At 46.8% G+C, this 24375-nt stretch overlaps 1 protein-coding gene across 1 annotated transcript in view; it reads right to left on the bottom strand.

Moving 5' to 3' along the window:
• Nucleotides 1-120: 120 nt before the first annotated feature.
• The window catches only part of dlec1 (DLEC1 cilia and flagella associated protein), a 137626-nt gene continuing 113371 nt past the window's right edge, over nt 121-24375 (bottom strand). Inside the window, exons 32-39 of the mRNA XM_080214794.1 lie at nt 23705-23827; nt 14431-14525; nt 13373-13460; nt 11517-11711; nt 9706-9831; nt 4785-4938; nt 2516-2639; nt 121-244 (exon numbers count right to left, since the gene is read on the bottom strand). Coding sequence (XP_080070920.1) covers nt 121-244; nt 2516-2639; nt 4785-4938; nt 9706-9831; nt 11517-11711; nt 13373-13460; nt 14431-14525; nt 23705-23827 — 1029 coding nt within the window. The remainder of the gene's footprint in view (nt 245-2515; nt 2640-4784; nt 4939-9705; nt 9832-11516; nt 11712-13372; nt 13461-14430; nt 14526-23704; nt 23828-24375) is intronic.

Consider the following 24375-nt stretch of genomic DNA (forward strand, 5'->3'; position numbering starts at 1 on the left):
TAGCGAGAGGGAGGCAGGGACAGGGTTAGTTAGAGAGAGGGAGGCAGAGACAGGGTTGTTAGAGAGAGGGAGGCAGAGACAGGGTTGTTAGAGGGAGGCAGCGTGCATTTCCAGTGTCTGCTATGGGATGAACATGGCTTCGTGCTTGCCATCATGTGATCCTCTTCCCTGGACTGTCAGTTTTAATGGTCTCTCTCCCATTTTTCCCTGAATGGTGATGATTGTTTGATACGCTTTACAGTCTCTGTGGCAAAGAAAAAGAAAACTGAAGTCACTTCAGTTGCGGGTTGGCGAACCTGTAAGGACTCTGTGCAGCAACAGGAAGTTGTTGGGCTGGAAGAGACCATTCCTTGTTCAGACGTTAGCCCCACCATCTCACCCTAGCCTTCAATCTCTTCTCTCTCCAAACTCATCCTACTGTCTCTCCAACTCCCAAACCCTTCCTTCATCACAAAATCACATCTCAGGATTACGTCACCTTATCTTGACGGCATTACTATCGCTGAATCCCTCATTGTCAACATCCCTGGGGGTTACCATTGACCAGTAACTGACTGGACTAGTCATCTAAATAGTCTGACTGCAAAAGCAGGTCAGAGGCTGGGAATTCTGTGGTGTGTAACTCATCTTCTGAGTCCTCCAAAGCCTGTCTACCATTTACAAGGCACAAGTTGAGAGTGTGATGGAATAGTCGCCCCTTGCCTGGAGGAGTGCAGCTTTAATAGTTCAAAATAACCCAAAAAAAAGTGGATTGCTTGATTGGCACCCTAATTACCATCTTAAATATTCACAGCTTCCATCACTGATGTACAGCAATGTGTACTATATATAAGACACACGTCAGCAACTCACCAAGCTTCCTTCGAAAGCACCTTCCGAATGCATGACCTCTACCATCTAGAAGGACAAGGGAAGCAGATGCAATGGGAGCAGCGCTACCTGCGAGTTTCTCTGAACCACTGACATGTCCTTTGCACAGCTCTGAAGCTGTCTAGGACATGGGCTGACAGCCTAGACTGCAGCTGGGGGAGCGCTGATTGTACTGATGCCATCTTTCTTTAATCTGAGGACCTGCCCAGGTGTTTTAGTGGGTGTTACAGACTCTTTGGCACAATTTAGAGAACAGCAGGTACCTTTTCCTTTGCCCTGGGATCTTGCTGTGTAAAACACAGCTGCACAATTGGCTACAAAAACAACAGTGTCACAAACACTCAAAGAAACTCCACACTGTGCATACAAGCTGACTTGTTTGAGGAATGTGATAAGAAATACTAAAGTTCTCCTTTTTAATCTAATTAAACCCAGTTATTGATGGCACCAGGACGCCACTGGATACTGAGCGTACACAGTTTTTCTCTTGGCCCACTCTTGTGATGAGGCTCCGGGGTCAACATTTGTTTCCCTTCGCTAATTGTCCTGGAAGGACTCGCTATCCTTTGTAGCAGTTTACTGAGCCATCGCAGAGAGTAAAGCTGAAGGAGACCATTCCTCCCCCTTGAGTCTGCACCAACTCTCTGACAGAGCATCTTGCCAGGTCTATCCCCTGCCCTGAGGGTATACTCCACTAATCCCCCTAACCTACACATCTTTGGGCACAGAGGGATAATTTAGCATGACCAATGCATCTAACCTGCCCATCGTGGGGCACTGATGGGCAGTTTAGCATAGTCAATCCACCTAACCTGCCATCTTTGGGCACTAAGAGGCAATTTAGCATGGCCAATCCACCTAACCTGCCATCTTTGGGCACTAAGAGGCAATTTAGCATGGCCAATCCACCTAACCTGCACATCTTTGGGCACTAAGAGGCAATTTAGCATGGCCAATCCACCTAACCTGTCATCTTTGGGCACTAAGAGGCAAGTTAGCATGGCCAATCCACCTAACCTGCACATCTTTGGACATTAAGAGGCAAGTTAGCATGATAAATCCACCTAATCTGCCCACCTTGGGACAGTAAGAAGTCTCACAACACTAGGTTAAAGTCCAACAGGTTTATTTGATATCACAAGCTTACAGAGCAGGTGAAGCTGATGGAAGAGCAGTGCTCTAAAAGCTTGTGATTCCAAATAAACCTGTTGGACTTTAACCTGGTGTTGTGAGACTTCTTCCTCTGCCCATCCCCGTCCAATGCCAGCATCTCCATATCACCTTGGGACACCAAGGGGTAATTTACCATGGCCAATGCACCTAACCAGCATGTCTTTCGGACTGTGGGAGAAAACTGGAGCATCCGGAGGAAACCCACACAGACACGGGGAGAATGTGCAAACTCCACACAGGCAGTGACCCAAGGCCTGAATTGAACCTGGATCTCTAGCGTTGTGAGGCAGCAGTGCCAACCACTGTGCCACCCAAATTCATGTTCTTAAATATGATTTGAACGTGGGAATTGAACCCATCTTCCTCTCTGAATACCAGTCCCATAACCACGATGTTATTATGCCTGTAACTCACAATACAGGTGACAGCAGCTTGACAGCTCAGTGCAGTGTAAGAAGGATTCGAGAGTTACCTGGCGGTGAAGTTGATCTGGATTGCGACCCGGCTGACTGATAAGTAGATGGAGTGAGCCTCCAGAACCCCATGTGTGGGACAAATCTGAATCACTCCTTCATCCTCCGGGCTTTCAGCTGGAGCTGTGGAGAGGCAATAGAAGTTCAACATTGACTGAGACTATCCATTCAACCAAAGAGGGTTCCTCATTCCTTTCGAATGGGAAGAATCCAATAGTGAGGGAGGGTGGGGAAGCACTTTCAATAATATTGCTGACAGTGTTACCCACGGGGAAGTTTAGAACAGAGTTCCTGTCTGTTGCTTGTGGGGAACAGTCTGCTTTGGGCCATATAAAAGCACAGAAACTTCATGCTATTAGAATCATAGAAATGGAAGGAGACCATTGGGCCCAGTTCCCCCTCTGCTGGTTCCCCATTTGTATGTGTAAAGGTACTTCCTGAACAGCTGAGCTCTCGTTTTAAGATAATGTCCCCTTGTTTGCAGCGAGGTCCAGAGGGAAGCGAGTTGTGATGGAGCTGAACTGAGGTCAACCCAAGGTTTGCGGAGGCCATGCTGACAGGCCCCAATGAGGAGGAGTGGGAGTCTTCAATGGTCAGGATAGAGGGGGAGGGGAAACATCGGGTTGTGGGGGGGGATACCTTGAGAGAGAAGCCTCTGATGGGCACAGGCTTCCTCCGCAGGACCTGAAAAGGGGGGGTACCCTTCCCTTGCAGCTGGCAGATTGGACACAGGCTTCCTCCGCAGTGGGTTAGACCCCAGCAATGGCAGGAGGAGGCCTTTGAGTGGCAACTAACTGGCCATATATGGAGATCAATTAGCCCATGGATTGAGTGGGTCAATTGGCCCATGGATGGATGGGTGGGTCAGCTGATGCCTCCCTTACTGCTGCTGATAGAGTAGCAGCAGATGGTGGGCCATGGTAGTAGGCACTGCGAGTGCTGCCATTGGCATGGTGCCCAACTTTATGGCACTATTCCTACAATCCTTCCCTCTGAGCTATGCAAGATTCCCACCATGAGTCCAAATCAGCAACTGTGAAAGTTAAGAATTCAATATTTCAATTTTTAATAAATCTGGAGTAAGAAGCTAGTCTCAGTAATGGTGACCAAGAACTTACAGGTTGTGGTTAAAACCCACCTAATTCACTACTGATCGTTATGGAAGGGAATCTGCCATCTTCACCCTCTCCGGCCTACATGTGACTCCAGACCCAGAGGTTGACTCTTAACTGTCCTCTAAAAGGGAGCCACAAGACCCATTCAGTTGTATTCAAGAGGGCGATTCCCCACCACTTTGTTAAAGACAATCAATGTTGGTTTTGCAAGAGACATCCGTATCAAAAAAAAATTCAGATTAACCATCTCTAAGGAGAGTCACTGACATCAAACTGGAAAATGCTGGAGAAACTCAGCAGGTCTGGCAACATCCGTGGAGAGGGAAACAGAGTTGTAGGGCTGGATTTTCCCACTGTGTTTGCCCCAAGACTGGAAAATCCCACCCAAGGTCAACAGACCTTTGCATGATCCTGTCCCGCTTGCTATGATTCCCATGGTGAGTGGGACAGGAAAACTCCACCCAACATCCAGAGTCCTCTTTAGAAGACAGACCTTCCATTGCTTCTGGTAACAAAACCCAGAACATGAACTGATCGTTTGGACCATTAGGCCTCAACCACTGAGAGTCTGTGTGCATGGAAACATAAAACAGTACAGTACAAGTCCTTCGGCCCTCAATGTTGTGCCAAGCTATGTCCAAACCCAAGATCAAGCTATCCCACTCCCTATCATTCTGGAGTGCTCCATGTGCCTATCCAATAACCGCTTGAAAGTTCCTAAAGTGTCCGACTCCACTATCACAGCAGGCAGTCTATTCCACATCCCAACCACTCTCTGAGTAAAGAATCTACCTCGGACATCCCTCCTATATCTCCCACCATGAACCTTATAGTTATGCCCCCTAGTAACAGCTACATTCATCCGAGGAATATCATATCATAGAAATGATATATATCATAGATTTCTCTCCTACTGAACCCTTGGGTCTAATCCAATTGACAAAACTCTACATTTGTCAAGAGGCCAAAGTTTGAAATTAAGACGTTTGCTATGAGTCAATGATATACAATATCAAGGTTATAGCCCCAAAGTGTGACAGAGGCTGGGATAACACACAATGTAAAGCACCGTGCCTGGCCCATACAGTTGTAAAGTACACTATAAAACGCATGGCTATTCTTGACTCAACGAGTAAGGGATTACAAGCCTCACCAATGACTGCATTCCAGTAGCTCTTTGACCCCGTCCTGTTTAGGAGGAAGATCTCTGTTCTCCTGGTTTGTCCAACTAGGCAGGTGTCAAAGTTGACCTTATAGGTGGAGAGCTCAAAGGACGGCAGAGCGAAGGTAGCATGGAGAGGGATGCGCTGTAAGGAGAAATCCAGATTTTCAATCACAACCTCCTTAATATTCCCTAAAACTGGATTGCAGTATTTCAAAGAACAGAGGGAAGAAAGTTGTAAAGCTACTTTTCGCCTGACCCAATCCAGTCAGGGAAATTGGATGCCAGATCTGAGGAGTTGGTAGAAAGTTGGTTTTCAAAGGAGAGGCATTGGATGGGATATAAATTGAACTCCTCAATATTCACTTCAGGTGAATTGATCTAAATGGAAAAGGATTAATACCAAGGGCACAGCAAAATGGAAATTAAATAGACAATTCAGTTACAATACTACATGGAAGAGCAAGTGAAGAGGACACTTAGTAAAGCCACTATGCTAAGAACAAAAAACAAAGAACAAAAACAGGCCCTTCGGCCCAATGAGCCCGCGCCGCCATTTTAATACTACCAGTTCCCCCCTCCACCCATGGCCCTTATCTATTGTTTTTGTGGCAATCCACATTGAGAGAAACTAATTTAGGGACAATTTATTCCTGCCAATCAGCCTAGTAGCACATCTTTGGGGTGTGGGAGGAAACCGGAGCACCCGGAGAAAACCCACGCAAGCACGGGGAGAATGCGCAAACTCCCACAGACACCGGCCCAAATCCATGTGTCTGCACAGCAAACAGTGATAGTCACTGAGCTGTCGTGTTGCCCAGCATCTGGTCCAGTTTAGGCACACGCTAATGACATGAAGCACTAGGCCAATCTCGAACATTCAAGAGCAGCCCAAGTACGACCCATCGCGTGTGTGCCCCGCGTTGGACAACAAGGCAGACCAACTTAAACCTGTGAATTAAAAGAGAAAAAACATTATTATCATACCACATCCTTTTACATTACCAGGCATGTCCCAATGCTAATGAACCTTTTTTAAAACAATCTCCTATATCCTCCCATCTCCAACCCACTCATGTGCCTGTCTAAGTTACTCTTAAACAACTCCAGCGTGCCTGCCTCCACCACCTTACTTGGCAGAGCATTCCATACCCCCACTACCCTCTGTGTGAAAAACCTCCCTCTAATATCTGTGTTATACCTCTCCCCCTTCACCTTAAGCCCATGGCCCCTCATACTGTGCGTCTCTAACATAGGAAATAGCTTACCTCTGTTTACTCTATCTATACCCTTCATAATCTTATATACCTCTATTAGATCCCCCCCTCAGTCGCCATCTTTCAAGGGAAAACAGCCCCAATTTGCTCAATCTTTCCTCATACCCCAGTCCTTCCATACCAGGCAACATCCTGGTAAACCTCCTCTGCACTCTCTCCAGAGTCTCCATGTCCTTCCGGTAGTAAGGCGACCAGAACTGGACGCAGTACTCTAAATGCGGCCTAACCAACATTCTGTACAACTGCAACATTAGACTCCAGCTCTTATATTCTATACCCCTTCCTATAAAGGCTAACATACCATAGGCTTTCTTCACAACCTTCTCCACTTGCACTGCCACCTTCAAAGACTTGTGCACTTGCACCCCCAGGTCTCGCTGCGATTCTATACTCCTTATGGGCTTACCCTTTATCATATAACTCCCCCCTACATTATTCTGGCCAAAATGCATCACCTAACATTTATCCGGATTAAACTCCATTTGCCACATATCTGCCCAATATACCAGCCGATCAATATCCCGCTGTATTGCCAGACACTGCTCCTCACTGCCCGCCAATCCAGCCATCTTGGTGTCATCAGCAAATTTGCTGATCACACCACTTACTCCCTCTTCCAAGTCATTTATATATACTACAAAGAGAAGAGGTCCCAGTACTGAGCCCTGTGGCACACCACTAGTGACAGACCTCCAGCTAGAAAAGGACCCCTCCACTACTACTCTCTGTCTCTTCTTTGCAAGCCAGTTCTCCATCCATCTAGATACCTGGCCTCGTATCCCATGAGCCTTAATCTTTTCTACCAACCTACCATGAGAGACTTTGTCAAACGCCTTACTGAAATCCATATAGACGACATCAACGGCTCGTCCTTCGTCGACCGTTTTTGTCACCTCCTCAAAAAATTCTACCAGATTCGTAAGGCAAGACTTCCCCTTTACAAAGCCATGCTGCATATCCTTAATCAGATTGCAACGCTCTAAGTGCTCATACATCCTATCCCTAAGAATCTTCTCCATCAACTTGCCTACTACTGATGTCAAACTCACCGGCCTATAGTTACCCGGGTTATCCCTCCTATCCTTTTTAAACAACGGTACCACATTCGCTATCCTCCAGTCCTCTGGGACCTCACCTGTGTCCAAAGAAGAGACAAAGATTTGTGTCAGAGGCCCAGCAATTTCATCTCTTGTCTCCCTAAGCAGCCTAGGATAAATGCCATCTGGTCCCGGAGATTTATCAGTTTTAATGCTACCTAAAAGCCCTAACACTTCTTCCCTCGTAATCGATAGTTCCTTCAATTGGTCTACAGCTCCCTCAAAGACCCTACCAGACATCAAGCCCCTCTCCTTTGTGAATACCGACGCAAAGTATTCATTCAGGATCTCCCCCATTCCCTCAGACTCTAAGCACAATTCCCCTCCTCTGTCCCTGAGAGGACCGATTTTTCCCCTAGCCACCCTTTTGCTCCTAACATAGAAATAAAATGCCTTTGGATTTTCCTTAATCCTACCTGCCAAAGCCATTTCATGCCCCCTTTTTGCCCTCCTCACTCGCCTTTTGAGATCTCTCCTACTCTCTCTGTACTCCTCCACCATTCTCTCCATTCCCAGTTGCTTAGACCTTACATACGCCTCTCATTTCTTCCTGACCAGGTCCTCTATATCTCTAGTAATCCACGGCTCTCTAATCCTACCTTTCCCATCCTTCCTCCTAACCGGCACATGCCTTTTCTGCACCCATTTCAGTTTTCCCTTGAAAGACTCCCACATGCCTAACGTGGACTTGCCCTCCAACAGTCTATCCCAGTCTGTATCCCTAAGCTCCTGCCTAATCCGGCTGTATCTAGCCTTCCCCCAATTTAGCACCCTCCCCTTAGGACAGCACTCATCTTTTTCCATTCGTATCCTAAAGTAGACAGAGTTGTGGTTACTATTAGCCACTTGTTCACCTACCGCAACCTCAACCATCTGACCCGGCTCATTGCCCAGAACTAAATCCAGTATCGCCCCCTCTCTAGTCGGGCTATCTACATACTGCTCCAAGGACCCTTCCAATACACATTTTACGAATTCCTCCCCATCTGAACCCCCAGCTCTAGGCACCTTCCAATCCACCCCAGGGAGAATAAAATCTCCCAATACAACAACCCTGTTCTTCCTACACTTATCCAAAATGTCCCTACATATACCCTCTTCCACTGCCCACGGGCTGTCGGGCGGCCTGTAGTATTAACTCAATGTTATTATAATTACTCAGCTCTTCCTCGAGTCTTTCCCTTTCTCCCCACTCTGAAACTTCACTAAGCTGAAAAGAAAACCTTTTTGTTAAGATCTTCTGGATGTTTCTATCAAACCAGACACCGCAGAGACATTTCATCTGCTGAGACAAAGCTGCATGCATTGCCATTGTTGCTCAATCACATTTTAGAACACCCTCTGCTGCTTGGCACACTATTAAAGAGTGATAAATGTTGGGGGGTGGTAACTATGACAGTAAAGGAGCTACTTCAGGAGTCCTTCTCCCCCTTTCCCTGACCACTATCTCAGGCTGATCCATTTTTGCTCAGGGTCAGTCGTGATACAAATGTCCATGAGCTCCCTGCAGTAGGGACAGGTGCTCAGGGTGGAGTTAGTCAGAGAAGGGAGCTTAGCAGTTAGCTCCAGGAATACTGCAGAAATGAAGCTGAGACTTGTCTCTGTATTTCAGAGGGTTAGCAGAATGGAGTGAGACCCGATAACATTTGGTGTGGTCCAGCCAGATGGGGTGCCGATTGGTTAAGCCAGTTGCATTGGAGATACGCTCACGTCTACAGCGCTTGGGACTGATTAAGCAAAGAAGGGGAAAGATAGGGTGAGGTCTTGCATGGAGCACAGTATCTCCCTTTTGAAGACCTTATTTGTGGCAAAAATCTGGACAAACATGTTGACAGCTCTGGAGGTGCTATGACGATGAAGCTCCAGACCTAATCCCAAGCAACTAGGTAATTTAAGGTGCAGTTGTAAAGGCCCTGGTATCCGTACTGCTGCAAACACAGAAGAATTGGGGATGAAAGGATGGCACCATGCAAGTAAATAGAGATAGCTTTGTCAATGGAAATTGCCTTGTCAGTGACTGAGACTGGGAGCAATGAAGTCATAAGATCTTAAGAAATAGGAACAGGAGCAGGCCATTCAGCCCTTCGAACCAGCTCCGCCATTTAATAAGGTCTTGGCTGATCTAGCACTCACTCAGTCACTTTCCTGCTTTATCTCAGTAACTGTTAATTCCCCAATTGATTAAAAACCTAACCATTTCAGCCTTGGAAGTATTCAGGGACTCGATCTCCACAGCTTCCTGGGGTAAAAAATTCCAAAGATTCACCTCTTTTTGAGAGAAGAAATTCTTCCTCAAATCTGTCTTAAATGAGCACCCCCTTATTCTGAGACCCTGCCCTCTGGCCTTACACTCTCCCCTGAGTGGAAACATCCTCCCTATCTAACCCCATAAGAGTCTCAAAAGTTACACGGTGATGCAAAGCCCACTATGGAATACCAGCACAATTCTGCTTTTATTTTTCGAGACTCTAACGAGAGGATAGAAAACGTGACACAAAGGCTTTGAAAGGCTGTATGCAGGAATGCCCCTGACCATACCTGTGTGGTCTTATTGTTGTACTCAATCACAAGGTCCTGTTTATACTCCATTTTCTCTTGTCGCATCAGAGACCAACCCTCCTGAGGTTTCAACAACTCCAAGGAAGTGCAAAATGCAATGGTGACCTGCAAAGACATGCCTGGAAACATCAGCCATGTACAATACCACGCACCTGGTAATGTATCAGTAAGCTAAAGTGATACTCACACACAAAATGCAAAGTACATAACAATTCACATGTAAGGAAATAAAGAATAGGCACCAATACTTAAGCACCCCAGGAAGTTCAAAATGCTTCACTGGAAGAACCCAAGAGGACAAAGTTTCAATTGATGTTCTACCCACTATACTAAGGTGGATTTTTGGATGTCAAAAGAACAAAGAACAACACAGCACGGGAAACAGGCCCTTCGGCCCAATGAGCCCACGCTGCTATTTTAACATTGTGAGTGACCTCTTCTACCTATGACTTTTGTCTATGCCTACTGGGCAAGATTGAGGGAAGACTAATTTAGGGACAGTTTGTTAACACCAATCAGCCTAAGAGCACGTTTTTGGGGTGTGGGAGGAAACCGGAGCACCCGGGGAAAACCCACACAAGCATGGGGAGAATGCGCAAACTCCCACAGACACCGGCCCAAATCCATGTGTCTGCACAGCAAACAGTGATAGTCACTGAGCTGTCGTGTTGTCCGTCAGCTGGTCCAGTTTAAGCGTACACTAACGACGTGAAGTACTGGGCAACTCTCGAAGCAACATCCAAGAGCAGCCCTCGCACGACCCACCGTGTGTATGCCCCTCGTTGGACAACAAGGTGGACCGAATCACCTGTGGATTGAAAAGAAAAGACATCAATAAACATGCACAACTTCTACAGACATTATGTCAATTCTATACTGAACAATGTTTTTACTTCCTCACAGTGTGCAGTATTTCCCATTCTGTGGTGTAAAGCATCAGTGCTGGAGTGTGGCAACTGGGGGATTTTCACAGTAACTTCATTGCAGTGTTAACGTAAGCCTACTTGTGACATTAATAAATAAACTTTAAAACTTTGTAGTGTTTCACTAGCTCTATGCATTATTCAACCTGTAAATAAATATTACCTTTATCGCATTATATTTTTCAAAGGAGTCAGGAGAATGAGGTGGGCTAGTACATTAAATGCTGTAAGGAGGGGTAAGTATTTACCCTGGGTGTACAAATTCACACACACAACACAAATTCTGGTATGTAGTTGTCACTGCATTTAGAAACTGTGCCTGGGAATTACACCTATTCCTTTGTCATAATTGTGGCAGAAGTTCCTTTGTACGCATAAACAGGGTTTCTGTGACCTTTCTGATACAGTTATGACAGCAGAGTAGAAGGGAATCCTTAAATAAAATTCTGCTATGACTTTAATGCAGAGGTCGGGGGGGGGGGGGGGGGGTAGGAAATCCCAACCGTATCAGACTCCAGAGAGGGGCGATTCTCCCAAAATTCGCAGGAAAACTGGTGTAGATCATGATTGTTTCTTCAGTGGGAGTTCAGACACGAATCTCCCACACTCTATGCACTGCAGAGGTCACAATCGTGAATATCATTAAACGTTTGGGAGGGTGGGGGGCGGGGGAACCTATTCACAACGGAGTCTGACAGTTCTGGGCCTCTGCGCATGTGCAAATCCCATGAATTGGCACATACGTGGTTCATCCGGCCTGACCTGCTAAACGATCAGTGCGTCGGATGGGAGTAGCGCCCCCAGATCCTAGTTTCAAGAGAAGGATATACTTAACTCCCGTTCCTCCAGATCCTCTCCGACACTTACATGCATGTGCTGTTGTGGGTGTAGCGCCAACATCTTCGCATTCTCCTCCCGGTCGCTGTTTGAAGATTTAAGGCTGTCATTGGGGTCCACATTCAAAATACAGAATGGTTTATGAAGCAAAAACTGAAAGTAGAGAGGGGTCTCAGTGAGGTTCTTTAGCCTCAAGCCATGTATTGTCAGGATCTCCCTTTGGATCTGAGTGGAGGTAAGAATGGGAGAAGAAAAGCTTTAGGTAGTCAAGCTATCTAGAGGTTAAAGGTAAGTATTAAATTGATATTAAAAAAAAATATTATTCTACAAAGGTAAGGCAGTGGCTTAGTGATATTGTCACTGGACTAGTAATCCAGAGACCCAAGATAACGCTTTGGTGACCCAGGTTCGAATCCCACCATTTTGAATTTGAATTGGAAATCAATAAAAAAGAGTCTGGAATTAAAAGTCTACTGGTGACCATAAAACCGTTGTTGTATAACCCATCTGGTTCACTAATGCCCTTTAGGGGTGGTCACATGTAGTCCTTCCTTGACTACATGTGACCCAGTTCCACCTGCAATGTGGTTGGCTCTTAAACATCCCCTCAAGGGCAATTAGGGATGGGTAAATAAATGCTGGCCCAGCCAGCGACGCCCCCATAGAAGATTGGACAGAATATAAAGAACAATGAAGAATGAGTAAGCTAGCTCGAAGTGTAGTGCAGGTAGTAAATGGGTGGGATTCTCCAGCTGTGCTCACCCCAAAACTGGAGAATCCTGCTCGGGGTCAATGGATCTTTGCATGTTCTACCGCCACACCCCCCGCCCCCCCCACCACGATACCCATGGTGGGTGGGACGGGAGAACTCCCCCCGCTCCGGAGATTTTCACATGTTTAATAAGGAAATAGGTTAAAAAGTAAGTGTTCATAAAATCATAGAGTTCTACAGTGCAGATTGAGCCTGCACTGACAACAATCCCACCCAGGTCCTATCCTCATAACCCCACATATTTACAATCCTAATTCCCCTCACACTAAGGGGCAATTTAGTTTGGCCAATCCACCTAACCTGCACATCTTTGGACTGTGGGAGAGAACCGGAACACCCGGAGGAAACCCCATGTAGACATGGGGAGAATGTGCAAACTTTACACAGACAGTAAACCTAGGCTGGAATTGAACCCTGGTCCCTGGCGCTGTGAGGCAGCAGTGCTAACCACTGTGCCACCATGCCATGTTAGTTCTCTAGAGAGTGAGAATGGGGAATTAATAATGGAAAATTATGACATCTCCTGCGTAGCACAGCCATTCAGAATAAACATGGACGGTGGCAGCCCTAGCTTGTCATCTCTACATCACTGGGGCCCACAACACCAGAGCTGCAGCCTCAAATTGGATCTGGATATTCAGCTAAAGGAATTATGCGGTGGGAGCAAATGTCGCGCAGTGAGGTGTTGAAGGAGGTTATAATTGTGGTTGGAGATTTTGAATCCTGAGAGGCTGGTAAAGGAAGAGGGTTGAACGGAGTTCATAATGGGAAAAACATGGACATTGTTATGAGCTACGGCAGGAAGTGACTGAAGTATGCTCCAGAGATGGACAGTCTGCTGGGCTCACAGGATAAAGGTGAGGGAAAAGTTCAACCAAGGTTCTTCTTCTAGGAAGTGCAGGAGTCAGGATCACCTTGGCTGTGATCACATGGTTAAAATGGCCAGTTTAGTGCCACAGTTTTACACGAGGCGTGAGTCAAAGAAAAACACTTGGTGAAGATCATAGAGACCTTCTGCAATCATCACTCATCCCAGCAAGCAATCAGGGGATTCGATAGGAAGGGTGCCAGGGGAGACTCACCCAGAGATCTGAGTCCTTGTTGGATTACTCACCTCGCCTTCCAGTCCATCTGGGATCAGGTCACTTGCAGCTGCATAAAACGAAAGGTCTTCATCATCATCATCCATCTCCACACTTAGCCTGGACACAGAAAGCTTGTGAGTACAAGGGCCAATCCTATTGTTTTCTGCAGCCCTTTAATCCCCTTCTCTGGGGCCCTTGGGTTCTGAGCTCCCTTCAAACACTGAACATCCCTCATATGTATCTGTGTACCCACTCCTAGTTTCTGTATTCCTTACTTCCTTTGTGCCACTAGCATTCTATGTATCCATCACCTTGTAATGTGTGTATATAGTACATTCTACAACTTAAAGGGCTGGTAGTGAGCCCCGGCACACCAAGCCTCTGATGTATCATTGAGTGTCAGACAGGGGCATTACTGGAAGTGAAAAGGTAACAAACAGGTCTCAACCCTACAGTTGGAGTGTTATTGACTGTGATTCCCTGCTGATGGGCTCCAGAGTTAGGGTTACAGTCAATTGAGTCAGTTTGAGCTGTTACCCTCAAGGACTCAGTGGTAAAGACACCAGGCGACACTGAGCCATATGGAGTATGGAGATACAAGGTCTAGGCTATCTTTATTGACCTCAGCAAGATGTGAAAGGCACTGATTTTTGTATAAAATTGTATTGTGGTTTTAATTGATTTTAGTGTTCTAGGTTGGGAAGGGGAAAGATTGGCCAAGATCTCATTCCTGATCACTAATCAGGAACCTTTACTAGAGATTGGACATCAGGTGAGGAGAGGGTGCTGCTGTGATATTCCCCTGTCTTTAGTGTTCAGATGTAAAGAAGGATCACCTCAGCATGGTTTTACAGGAAGCTCCTACTATCTGAGGAAATAACATGCTAGAAGAGGAAAGGGGAGGTAAATAGGGTGGGCTGAGGAGAAGGGAGACAGGCAAAGCTTATCCTGAGGCTCTTCACATAGGCCTCCTGAGAAGCAGACTTGGCATTCTGCCCTCTTGCCCACAGATGCTGAAAAGTTGAGGAAGATTTAGTAAGTAATAATGAAGAAGAAAGTTGGGAAAAGCCAGATTGTTAGTACTCACAAAGCGGGCTTGACAACTGCCCTGAAGTCGAGACGCAAAGGTTGTGCGTTATATCCTTGAACACGAGAAACCTTTCCAGGTACTCCACGTGCCATCTGGGGAAAGTGCACAAGAAATATGGTAAAAGTTACTTAACGGACCGAAAATGACTATCTTATTTGGTGCTTTTACAGCTGGGACAATTTACTAAACGGGTCGGAGATACATGGCACTGAGCAACAAAAGGAGATTTTAGAACAAGCAGAAGAAGAGGTAAGTTTCAAGGAGTGTAGAACAGAATCCCTACAGAGCAGAAGAGGCCAATCAGCCCATCGAGCCTGCACTGACTCTCTGACAGAGTATCTTGCCGCCCTCTGCCCCATTCCCGTAAGACCACGCACTTACCATGGTTAATTCCCCCTAACTTACACATTCTTAGACACTAAGGGACAACTTATCATGGTCAATGCACCTAACCAGCACATCTTTGGACTATGGGAGGAAACTGGAGCACCCGGAGGAACGCACACAGATGCAGGGAGAGCGTGCAAACCCCACACAGAGGGTGACCCAAGGCTGGAATCCAACCTGGGTCACTGGTGCTGTGAGGCAGCAGCGCTAACTACTTGCCACCATGCCTAAAGGAAGAGAAAATGTTGAATTGGTTTAGAAGGAATTTGCAGGGCTAATATCTGAAGCTGTTGAAGGCATGGCTGCAATGATGAAGCTGTTAAAAGGGTAGTATTGGAGGAACGCAGCTATTTTGGAAGGTTGCAAAGATAGGGAAGGGCAAGGTCAGGTATGGATTCTCAGAGGCTTTTTCCCAGGGCTGAAATGGCTGCCACAAGAGCACACAGGTTTGGGGTGCTGGGGAGTAGGTACAGAGGAGATGTCAGGGGTAAGTTTTTCACACAGATGGTGATGGGTGCGTGGAATTGGCTGCCGGCAGTGGTGGTGGAGGCGGATTCAATAGGGTCTTTTAATAGACTTTTGGATAAGTACATGGAACTCAGTAAGATAGAGGGTTATAGGTAAGCCTAGTAGGTAGGGATATGATCGGCGCAACCTGTGGGCCAAAGGGCCTGTTTGTGCGGTAGTTTTTCTTTGTTCTATGTTTCTATGTTCTAAACAGTTGAATCTGGAGGTAACAAAGGTATGGGTGAAGGTTTCAGCAGCAGGTGAGCTCTCCTGTTGAACAGTCTATTCCACACATGTTAACCTGGAGCGAGTCTTTAGCTTAGGGATAGTATTGGTAGCTCTGAGCTGGAACATGCAGCACCAGAACCTTTGTCCAGGCAGTCTAGGGAAGTGAGGAGCAGAGTTTTGGCTCTGAAGTCTAGGTTAGTAGCCAGCGGGATTTGTCGGGCAGCATGGTCGGTACAGGCTCGGAGGGCCGAAGGGCCTGTTCCTCTGCTGTAATTTTCTTTGATCTTTGATACTTGCATCTGGCAGAAGTGGATTGCAGCACCTCACCCCCAACCCCAGCCATGCAACATCCAACCTCATCGTGTCTGCCAGTACGCAACTGATCCTTATTCTAGGGTAGCTCCACGTCTGGTTTTGTACTGGACAGTGCAGCTTTTAGCTGCTCTGGCCACAGTCCAGTTCTGGATGTCTCCACAACAATTCTTTGACCCTTAGACCGCTTACCTCAGTAGAGCACTGGCAGAGGCTTGTGCTTGATCCCACGTCGTCTGTAGCACCCTCAAAGTGATGGAGGTCGCAAAAAAATAGATCTGCACTTTAACTTTATTCCTCTGCTCCACTGTTTGTCCAACAGCACGGAATCCACAAACATAATGATGTCATTCCTACACTTTGTAGCAGTGTCTGGTTGGGTAACGTCCATTCCTGGTCACCCTAACTGATTGGCTGGTGTGAGGGTTACCGTGATGTGGAGATGCCGGCGTTGGACTGGGGTAAACACAGTAAGAAGTCTGACAACACCAGGTTTAAGTCCAACCGATTTATTTGGTAGTAAACTCACAAGCTTTCGAGGCTCCACTCGTCGAAGAGGGAAACCTTGAAAGCTTGTGAGTTTACTATCAAATAAATCGGTTGGACTTAAACCTGATGTTGTCAGACTTCTTACTGTGAGGGTTACTGCCATGGAAGGAACATTAACATTGTGTCTGCCAGACTATTAATCAGCCTGTGAATCCTTCCGCTGCTAATCGATGGGAAGAAATGTTTTTGTAGTCTTTTATACGGTCTCATAGAATCATAGAAACCCTACAGTGCAGAAAGAGGCCATTGAGTCTGCACCGACCACAATCCACCTAGGCCCTACCCCCATATCCCTACATATTTACCTGCTAATCCCTCTAACCTACGCATCTCAGGATACTAAGGGGCAATTTTAAGCATGGCCAATCAACCTAAACATCTTTAGACTGTGGGCGGAAACCGGAGCACTCAGAGGAAACCCACCCAGATACGAGGAGAATGTGCAAACTCCACACTGCCCGTGACCCAAGCCAGGAATCGAACCCAGGTCCCTGGAGCTGTGAAGTAACAGTGCTAACCACTGTGCTACCGTGCTGCCCCGTGTCCCAAGTCTGAATTTTTTATTGGAACCACTCAGCAGTTTAAGTTCATTTATTAGTGTCACAAGTAAACTTACGTTAACACCGCAATAAAATCACTGTGAAAATGCCCTACTTGCCACACTCCGGCGCCTGTTCGGGTACACTGAGGGTGAATTTAGCACAACCAATGCACCTAACCAGCACAACTTGTGGATTGTGGGAGGAAACTGGAGCACCCAGAGGAAACCCATGCAGGCATGGCGAGAACATGCAGACTCCGCACAGTGACCCAAGCCAGGAATCAAACCCGGATTGCCAGCGCTGAGAGGCAGCAGTGCTAACCACTGAGCTGCCATGCCATCAGGTGGCATTTGTAGAGATAGGAACAGAGGTAAGGTTTCAGGTCGATGATCTTTCATTAGAACTGGGAAAAGTTACAAAATGTACATGTTTTAAACAAGTAAAAGAGGGAGGCTCAGGAGGAAAGAACAACCTGGAAAATGTGTGATAGGGTGGGAGACAAGAGAGATTAAATAACAAAAGGGTTGGCAAGTGCGCTAATCAAAGGGAGTGGGAATAGCACTGAATAAACAAAGGATGTTTCTAGAGGAGGTGCAAATGGTAGAGAAATGAACAGCTGCTTCCCAAACGCAAAGAGAAAAACTCATGACATAAAATCAACACGTGCAAAGGGACACAAAGAAACCCCCAGAAGACTGTAAAATACTCAATCGAAAGGTGTGGAGATGCTGGTGTTGGACTAGGGTGGGCACAGTACAAAGTCTCACAACATCACGCAAAAGTCCAACAAGGTTTATTTGGAATCACGAGCTTTCGGAGCACTACTCCTTCATCAGGTGGGTGAATGGAAAGAGAGGTGAGATTCTCCGGTTTTCCAGCCACGCCTGTCCTGCTGGTGAGGGGTGGCGTGTTGTTTGCCAGCAGCAGGATTGTCTGGTCCCGCCACTGTCAATTCCTGTCGATGTCACCTCACGCCAAGGGGAAACCTACAACATTGGGGGGGAGCCAGCAGGATCGGAGATTCCTGCCAGCATGAACAGCTGGAGAATTCCAGCCCAGATGTTGATTACGGAGCTTACCTTGAACTTTAATGGAAGATTCGTTGGTTAGGAAGAAAAAGGAGGCTTATGTTCGGATGAGGCTTGAGGGCTCAGGTAGTGCATTAGAAAGTTTTAGATTGGCTAGGAGGGAGTTGAAGAGGGAGTTAAGAAGGGCTAAAAGAGGACATGAGATGACTTTGGCTGATAGGATTAAGGAGAACCCTAAGGCGTTTTACAGGTATGTCAAGAACAGAAGGTTGGTTAGGGCAAGATTAGGGCCAGTTACAGACAGTAGAGGGAAGTTGTGTGTGGAACCGGAGGAGATTGGAGAGGCGTTGAACCAATATTTCTCTTCGGTGTTCACGCAAGGGGACATGAATGTAGCTGAGGAGGACACTGGGGTGCAGGGGTGTAAAATAGATAGTATTGCAGTTGATACGGGGGATGTGCTGGATATTCTAGAGGGCTTGAAAATAGATAAGTCCCCTGGTCCGGATGGGATTTACCCTAGGATTCTCTGGGAGGCAAGAGAGGTGATTGCGGAGCCTCTGGCTCTGATCTTCAGGTCGTCGTTGGTCTCTGGTATAGTACCGGAAGATTGGAGGACAGCAAATGTTGTCCCATTGTTTAAGAAGGGGAGCAGAGACTTCCCTGGGAATTATAGACTTCTGTGGTGGGTAAGGTTTTGGAAAGGATTATTAGAGACAGGATTTATAGTTATTTGGAGAGTAATGAATTGATTAGAGACAGTCAGCATGGTTTTGTAGCAGGTAGGTCGTGCCTTACTAACCTTATTGAGTTCTTTGAGAAAGTGACCAAAGAGGTGGATAGGGGTAAGGCAGTTGACGTGGTGTATATGGATTTTAGTAAGGCGTTTGATAAGGTTCACCATGGTAGGCTTCTGCAGAAAATGCAGATGTATGGGATTGGGGGTGATCTAGGTAATTGGATCAGGAATTGGCTAGCAGATAGGAGACAGAGGGTGGTGGTTGATGGTAAATATTCGTCATGGAGTTCGGTTACGAGTGGTGTGCCTCAGGGATCTGTTTTGGGGCCACTGCTGTTTGTAATTTTTATTAATGATCTGGATGAGGGTATAGTTGGGTGGATTAGTAAGTTTGCTGATGACACCAAAGTCGGAGGTGTGGTAGATTGTGAGGAAGGGTGTCATAGTTTGCAGGGTGACTTAGAAAGGTTGCAGAGCTGGGCTGCGAGGTGGCGGATGGAGTTTAATGTGGAGAAGTGTGAGGTAATTCATTTCGGTAGGAATAACAGATGTGTTGAGTATAGGGCTAACGGGAGGACTTTGAATAGTGTGGAGGAGCAGAGGGATCTAGGTGTATGTGTACATAGATCTCTGAAAGTTGGGAATCAAGTAGATAAGGTTGTTAAGAAGGCATACGGTGTCTTGGCGTTTATTGGTAGGGGGATTGAATTTAGGAGTCGCAGCGTCATGATGCAACTGTACACAACTCTGGTGCGGCCGCACTTGGAGTATTGTGTGCAGTTCTGGTCCCCACATTACAGGAAGGATGTAGAGGCTTTGGAGAGGGTGCAGAGGAGGTTTACCAGGATGTTGCCTGGTATGGAGGGGAGATCCTATGAGGAGAGACTGAGAGATTTGGGGTTGTTTTCGCTGGAAAGAAGGCGGCTAAGAGGGAACCTTATTGAAACATATAAGATGACAAATTTACTGGAGTTCTATGAGGATGTGTCTAGGGCAGTGGATAGAGGAGAGCCGGTGGATGTGGTCTTTCTGGATTTTCAGAAGGCGTTTGACAAGGTACCTCACAAGAGGTTATTGCAGAAGGTCAGGGGACATGGAGTTGGGGGTAGGGTGTTAGCGTGGATAGAGGATTGGTTGTCAAATAGGAGGCAGAGAGTGGGGGTCAATGGGTGCTATTCGGATTGGCGGATGGTGACTAGTGGGGTGCCCCAGGGGTCGGTGCTGGGGCCTCAGCTATTTACCATTTATATAGATGATCTGGAGGAGGGAACCGAGTGCAGGGTGTCGAAATTTGCTGATGACACCAAGATTGGGGGAATGGCAAATTGTGCGGAGGGTGTGGAGAGTCTGCAGAAGGATCTAGATAGGCTGGGCGAATGGGCCAGGAAATGGCAAATGGAATTTAATGTTGGCAAGTGTGAGGTGGTCCACTTTGGTAGGAAGAATGGTAGGAAGGACTATTACTTACGTGGCGAAAAACTGCAGCAGGCGACGGTGCAGAGGGACCTCGGGGTCCTTGTGCATGAATCGCAAAAACCCAGCTTGCAGGTGCAGCAGGTGGTCAGGAAGGCGAATGGGATGCTGGCCTTCATAGCGAGGGGGATTGAATATAAAAGTAGGGAGGTCTTGCTGCAGCTGTATAGGGCATTGGTGAGGCCGCAGCTGGAGTACTGTGTGCAGTTTTGGGCGCCGCACCTGCGCAAGGATATTTTGGCCCTGGAGGGAGTGCAGAGGAGGTTTACTAGGCTGATACCGGAGTTGAGGGGATTGAGCTATGAGGAGAGGCTGAATAAACTAGGCTTGTACTCGTTAGAGTTTAGAAGAATGAGGGGAGATCTCATTGAGACTTATAAGATGATGAATGGGATGGATAGGATAGAGGTGGAGAGACTCTTCCCGCTCAAAAAAGACAGTAGGACTAGGGGGCACAGCCTCAAGATAAAGGGGAGGCGGTTTAGAACGGAGTTGAGGAGGAACTTCTTCACTCAAAGGGTGGTGAATCTCTGGAATTCTCTGCCCGTTGAAGTGGTGGAGGCTGCCTCGCTAAATATTTTTAAGAAGCGGGTTGATGGGTTTTTGATAAGAGAAGGGATTAAGGGTTATGGGGAGAGGGCGGGAAAGTGGAACTGAGCCACGACAGATCAGCCATGATCTTATTGAATGGCAGAGCAGGCTCGAAGGGCTAGATGGCCTACTCCTGCTCCTATTTCTTATGTTCTTATGTTCTTATGATTAGAGGTTTAGACAGGGTGGATAGTGATAGCCTTTTTCCTAGCTTGGAGAAAGCTAGCACGAGGGGGCACGGCTTTAAATTAAGGGGGGGTAGTTATAGGACTGATGTCAGGGGTAGGTTCTTTACCCAGAGGGTGGTGAGGGACTGGAATGCCCTGCCAGCTGCAGTTGTAAATGCGCCTAGTTTGGGGGCGTTTAAGAGATCTGTGGATAGGTTTATGGACGAAATGGGATTGGTTTAGATTAGTGGGTTAGTGTTGTTTTTTTTTAAAAGGCTGGTCGGCGCAACATCGTGGGCCGAAGGGCCTGTTCTGCGCTGTAATGTTCTATGTTCTATGTTCTATGACTGCAAAGGTCCAAATGAGAACAATGTGGAGAATTAAAATGACAGTGTCTGCAATAGGTTGGAAGAGAGGGGAGATTAACCAGCATTGGGTTGGTAAAAAGGGAGTGGGAATGAGACAAGTAAGGAAGGAATGTAAGGTAATGTATTTTGGAAGGTCTTATATAGATAGGCAGTAAATGGCAGAACCCTTAAAGTACGGATAGGCAGAGGGATCTGGGTGTACAGGTACACTGGTCACTGAAAATGGCAACACTGGTGGAGAAGGGAGTCAAGAAAGCATTTGGCATGCTTGCCTTCATCGGCCAGGGTATTGAGTTTAAAAATTAGCAAGTCATGTTGCAGCTTCATAGAACCTTAGTTAGGCTGCACTTGGAATATAGTGTTCAATTCTGGTTTCCACAGAACCAGAAGGATGTGGAGAGGCTACAGAAAAGATTTACCAGGATGTTGCCCTGGTATGGAGGGCATTAGCTATGAGGAGAGGTTGGAGAAACTTGGTTTGTTCTCACTGGATTGACGAAGGAATGACAGAAGTCTACAAGATTATGAGAGGCACGGACAGAATGGATAGTCAGAAGCTTTTTCCTAGGGTGGAAGAGTTAATTATTAGAGGGCACAGGTTTAAGGTGCGAGGGGCAACGTTTAAAGGAGATATTCAAGGCAAGTTTTTTTACACAGAGGGTGGGTGCCTGGAACTTGCTGCCAGGGAGGTAGTGAAAGCAGATATGGTAATGAGTTTTAAGGGGCATCTGGACAAATACATGAATAGGATGGGGATTGAGGGGTATGGTCCCCAGAAGGATAGGGGGTTTTAGTTCAGTCAGGCAGCAATTGCAGGCTTGGAGGGCCAAAGGGCCTGTTCCTGTGCTGTATTGTTCTTTGTTTTGGAAGGATGTGTCTAGAGGAGGTGTGAATGGCAGAAGAATGAAAGGAAAAAGAAAAATGTGGCAGTAAAGACACAACCTGCAAACAAAAAAGACACCCTTTACATTAGTATTCAGATTTAAATGAATGGTGCTTCCTTTCTCTGTATAGATGTTGCTAGAGCTGCTGTAGATTCCACTATTTGCACCAGTCTTGAGATCGTATTACTGGGAGAAGACAGAACTCAGGACTCATAATGCCCAAATATCACCCCACAAATGCTCCACTCTCAGTTATTTTTGAAGTGAACAACATAAGAACATAAGAAATAGGAGCAGGAGTAGGCCATCTAGCCCTTCGAGCCTGCCCCGCCATTCAATAAGATCATGGCTGATCTGTCGTGGCTCAGTTCCACATTCCCGCCCTCTCCCCATAACCCTTAATCCCCTCGCTTATCAAAAACCAATCAACCCACGTCTTAAATATATCTAGCGAGGCAGCCTCCACCACTTCAACGGGCAGAGAATTCCAGAGATCCACCACCCTTTGAGTGAAGAAGTTCCTCCTCAACTCCGTTCTAAACCGCCCCCCCTTTATCTTGAGGCTGTGCCCCCTAGTCCTGCTGTCCTTTCTGAGCAGGAAGAGCCTCTCCACCTCTATCCTATCCATCCCATTCATCATCTTATACGTCTCAATGAGATCTCCCCTCATTCTTCTAAACTCTAACGAGTACAAGCCTAGCTTATTCAGCCTCTCCTCATAGTTCAACCCCCTCAACTCCGGTATCAGCCGAGTAAACCTCCTCTGCACTCCCTCCAAGGCCAAAATATCCTTGCGTAAGTGCGGTGACCAAAACTGCACACAGTACTCCAGCTGCGGCCTCACCAGTGCCCTGTACAGCTGCAGCAAGACCTCCCTACTTTTATATTCAATCCCCCTCGCTATGAAGGCCAGCATCCCATTCGCCTTCCTGACCACCTGCTGCACCTGCAGGCTGGGTTTTTGCGACTCATGCACAAGGACCCCGAGGTCCCTCTGCACCGTCGCATGCTGCAGCTTTTCGCCATGTAAGTAATAGTCCTTCCTACTATTATTCCTACCAAAGTGGACAACTTCACACTTGCCAACATTAAATTCCATTTGCCAGTTCCTGGCCCATTCGCCCAGCCTATCTAGATCCTTCTGCAGACTCTCCACACCCTCCGCACAATTTGCCGTTCCACCAATCTTGGTGTCATCAGCAAATTTTGACACCATACACTCGGTTCCCTCCTCCAGATCATCTATATAAATGGTAAATAGCTGAGGCCCCAGCACCAACCCCTGGGGCACTCCACTAGTCACCATCCGCCAATCCGAATAGCACCCATTGACCCCCACTCTCTGCCTCCTATTTGACAGCCAATCCTCTATCCACGCTAGCGGCAAAAAAGATTTTGCCACAAACCCTGGGAACTAATGTCTACATTTCAGGCACTGTTATTCTGTCTGTTATTGTTACCGTAATTCTCGTATCTTAACAAAGATGGTACATCACCTGGTCATCTAGACTGAGGTATCCAAAGGCATAGCCCTCACAATCAACGTTTGTTGTCAATCCATTCAGTGTGAGCGGGGTGAAGGAGACATTGATGGTGACAAACCCGCCAGCAGGAACTACCTGCGAACCAAGGCAATAAATCATTATCATCCACAAAGATAAACAAACAGTCATTCAGTCATAGAGGTTTACAGCATGGAAACAGGCCCTTCGACCCAACTTATCCATGCTGCCCAGATTTTACCATTAAGCTAGTCCCAAATGCCCGCATTGGCCCATATCCCGCTATATCCATCTTAACAATGTAACTGTCTGAATGTTTTTTGAAAGACAAAATTGTACCCCCGCCTCTACTACTACCTCTGGCAGCTTGTTCCAGACACTCACCACCCTCTGTAAAAACATTGCCCCTCTGGACCCTTTTGTATCTCTCCCCTCTCACCTTAAACCTATACCCTCTAGTTTTAGACTCCTCTACCTTTGGGAAAAGATTTTGACTATCTATCTTAACTATGTCCCTCATTATTTTACAGACCGTGAAAAGATCACCCCTAAGCTTCCTATGATCCAGAGAAAAAAGTCCCAGTCTACCCGGACCCTTTTTATAACTCAAACCATCTAGTCCTGGCAGCATCCGAGTAAATCTTTTCTGCACTCTTTCTAGTTTA

This window comes from Carcharhinus amblyrhynchos, chromosome 2, assembly GCF_965287045.1.
Source record: "Carcharhinus amblyrhynchos chromosome 2, sCarAmb.v2.hapA, whole genome shotgun sequence".
NCBI classification, from domain to species: Eukaryota; Metazoa; Chordata; class Chondrichthyes; order Carcharhiniformes; family Carcharhinidae; genus Carcharhinus; species Carcharhinus amblyrhynchos.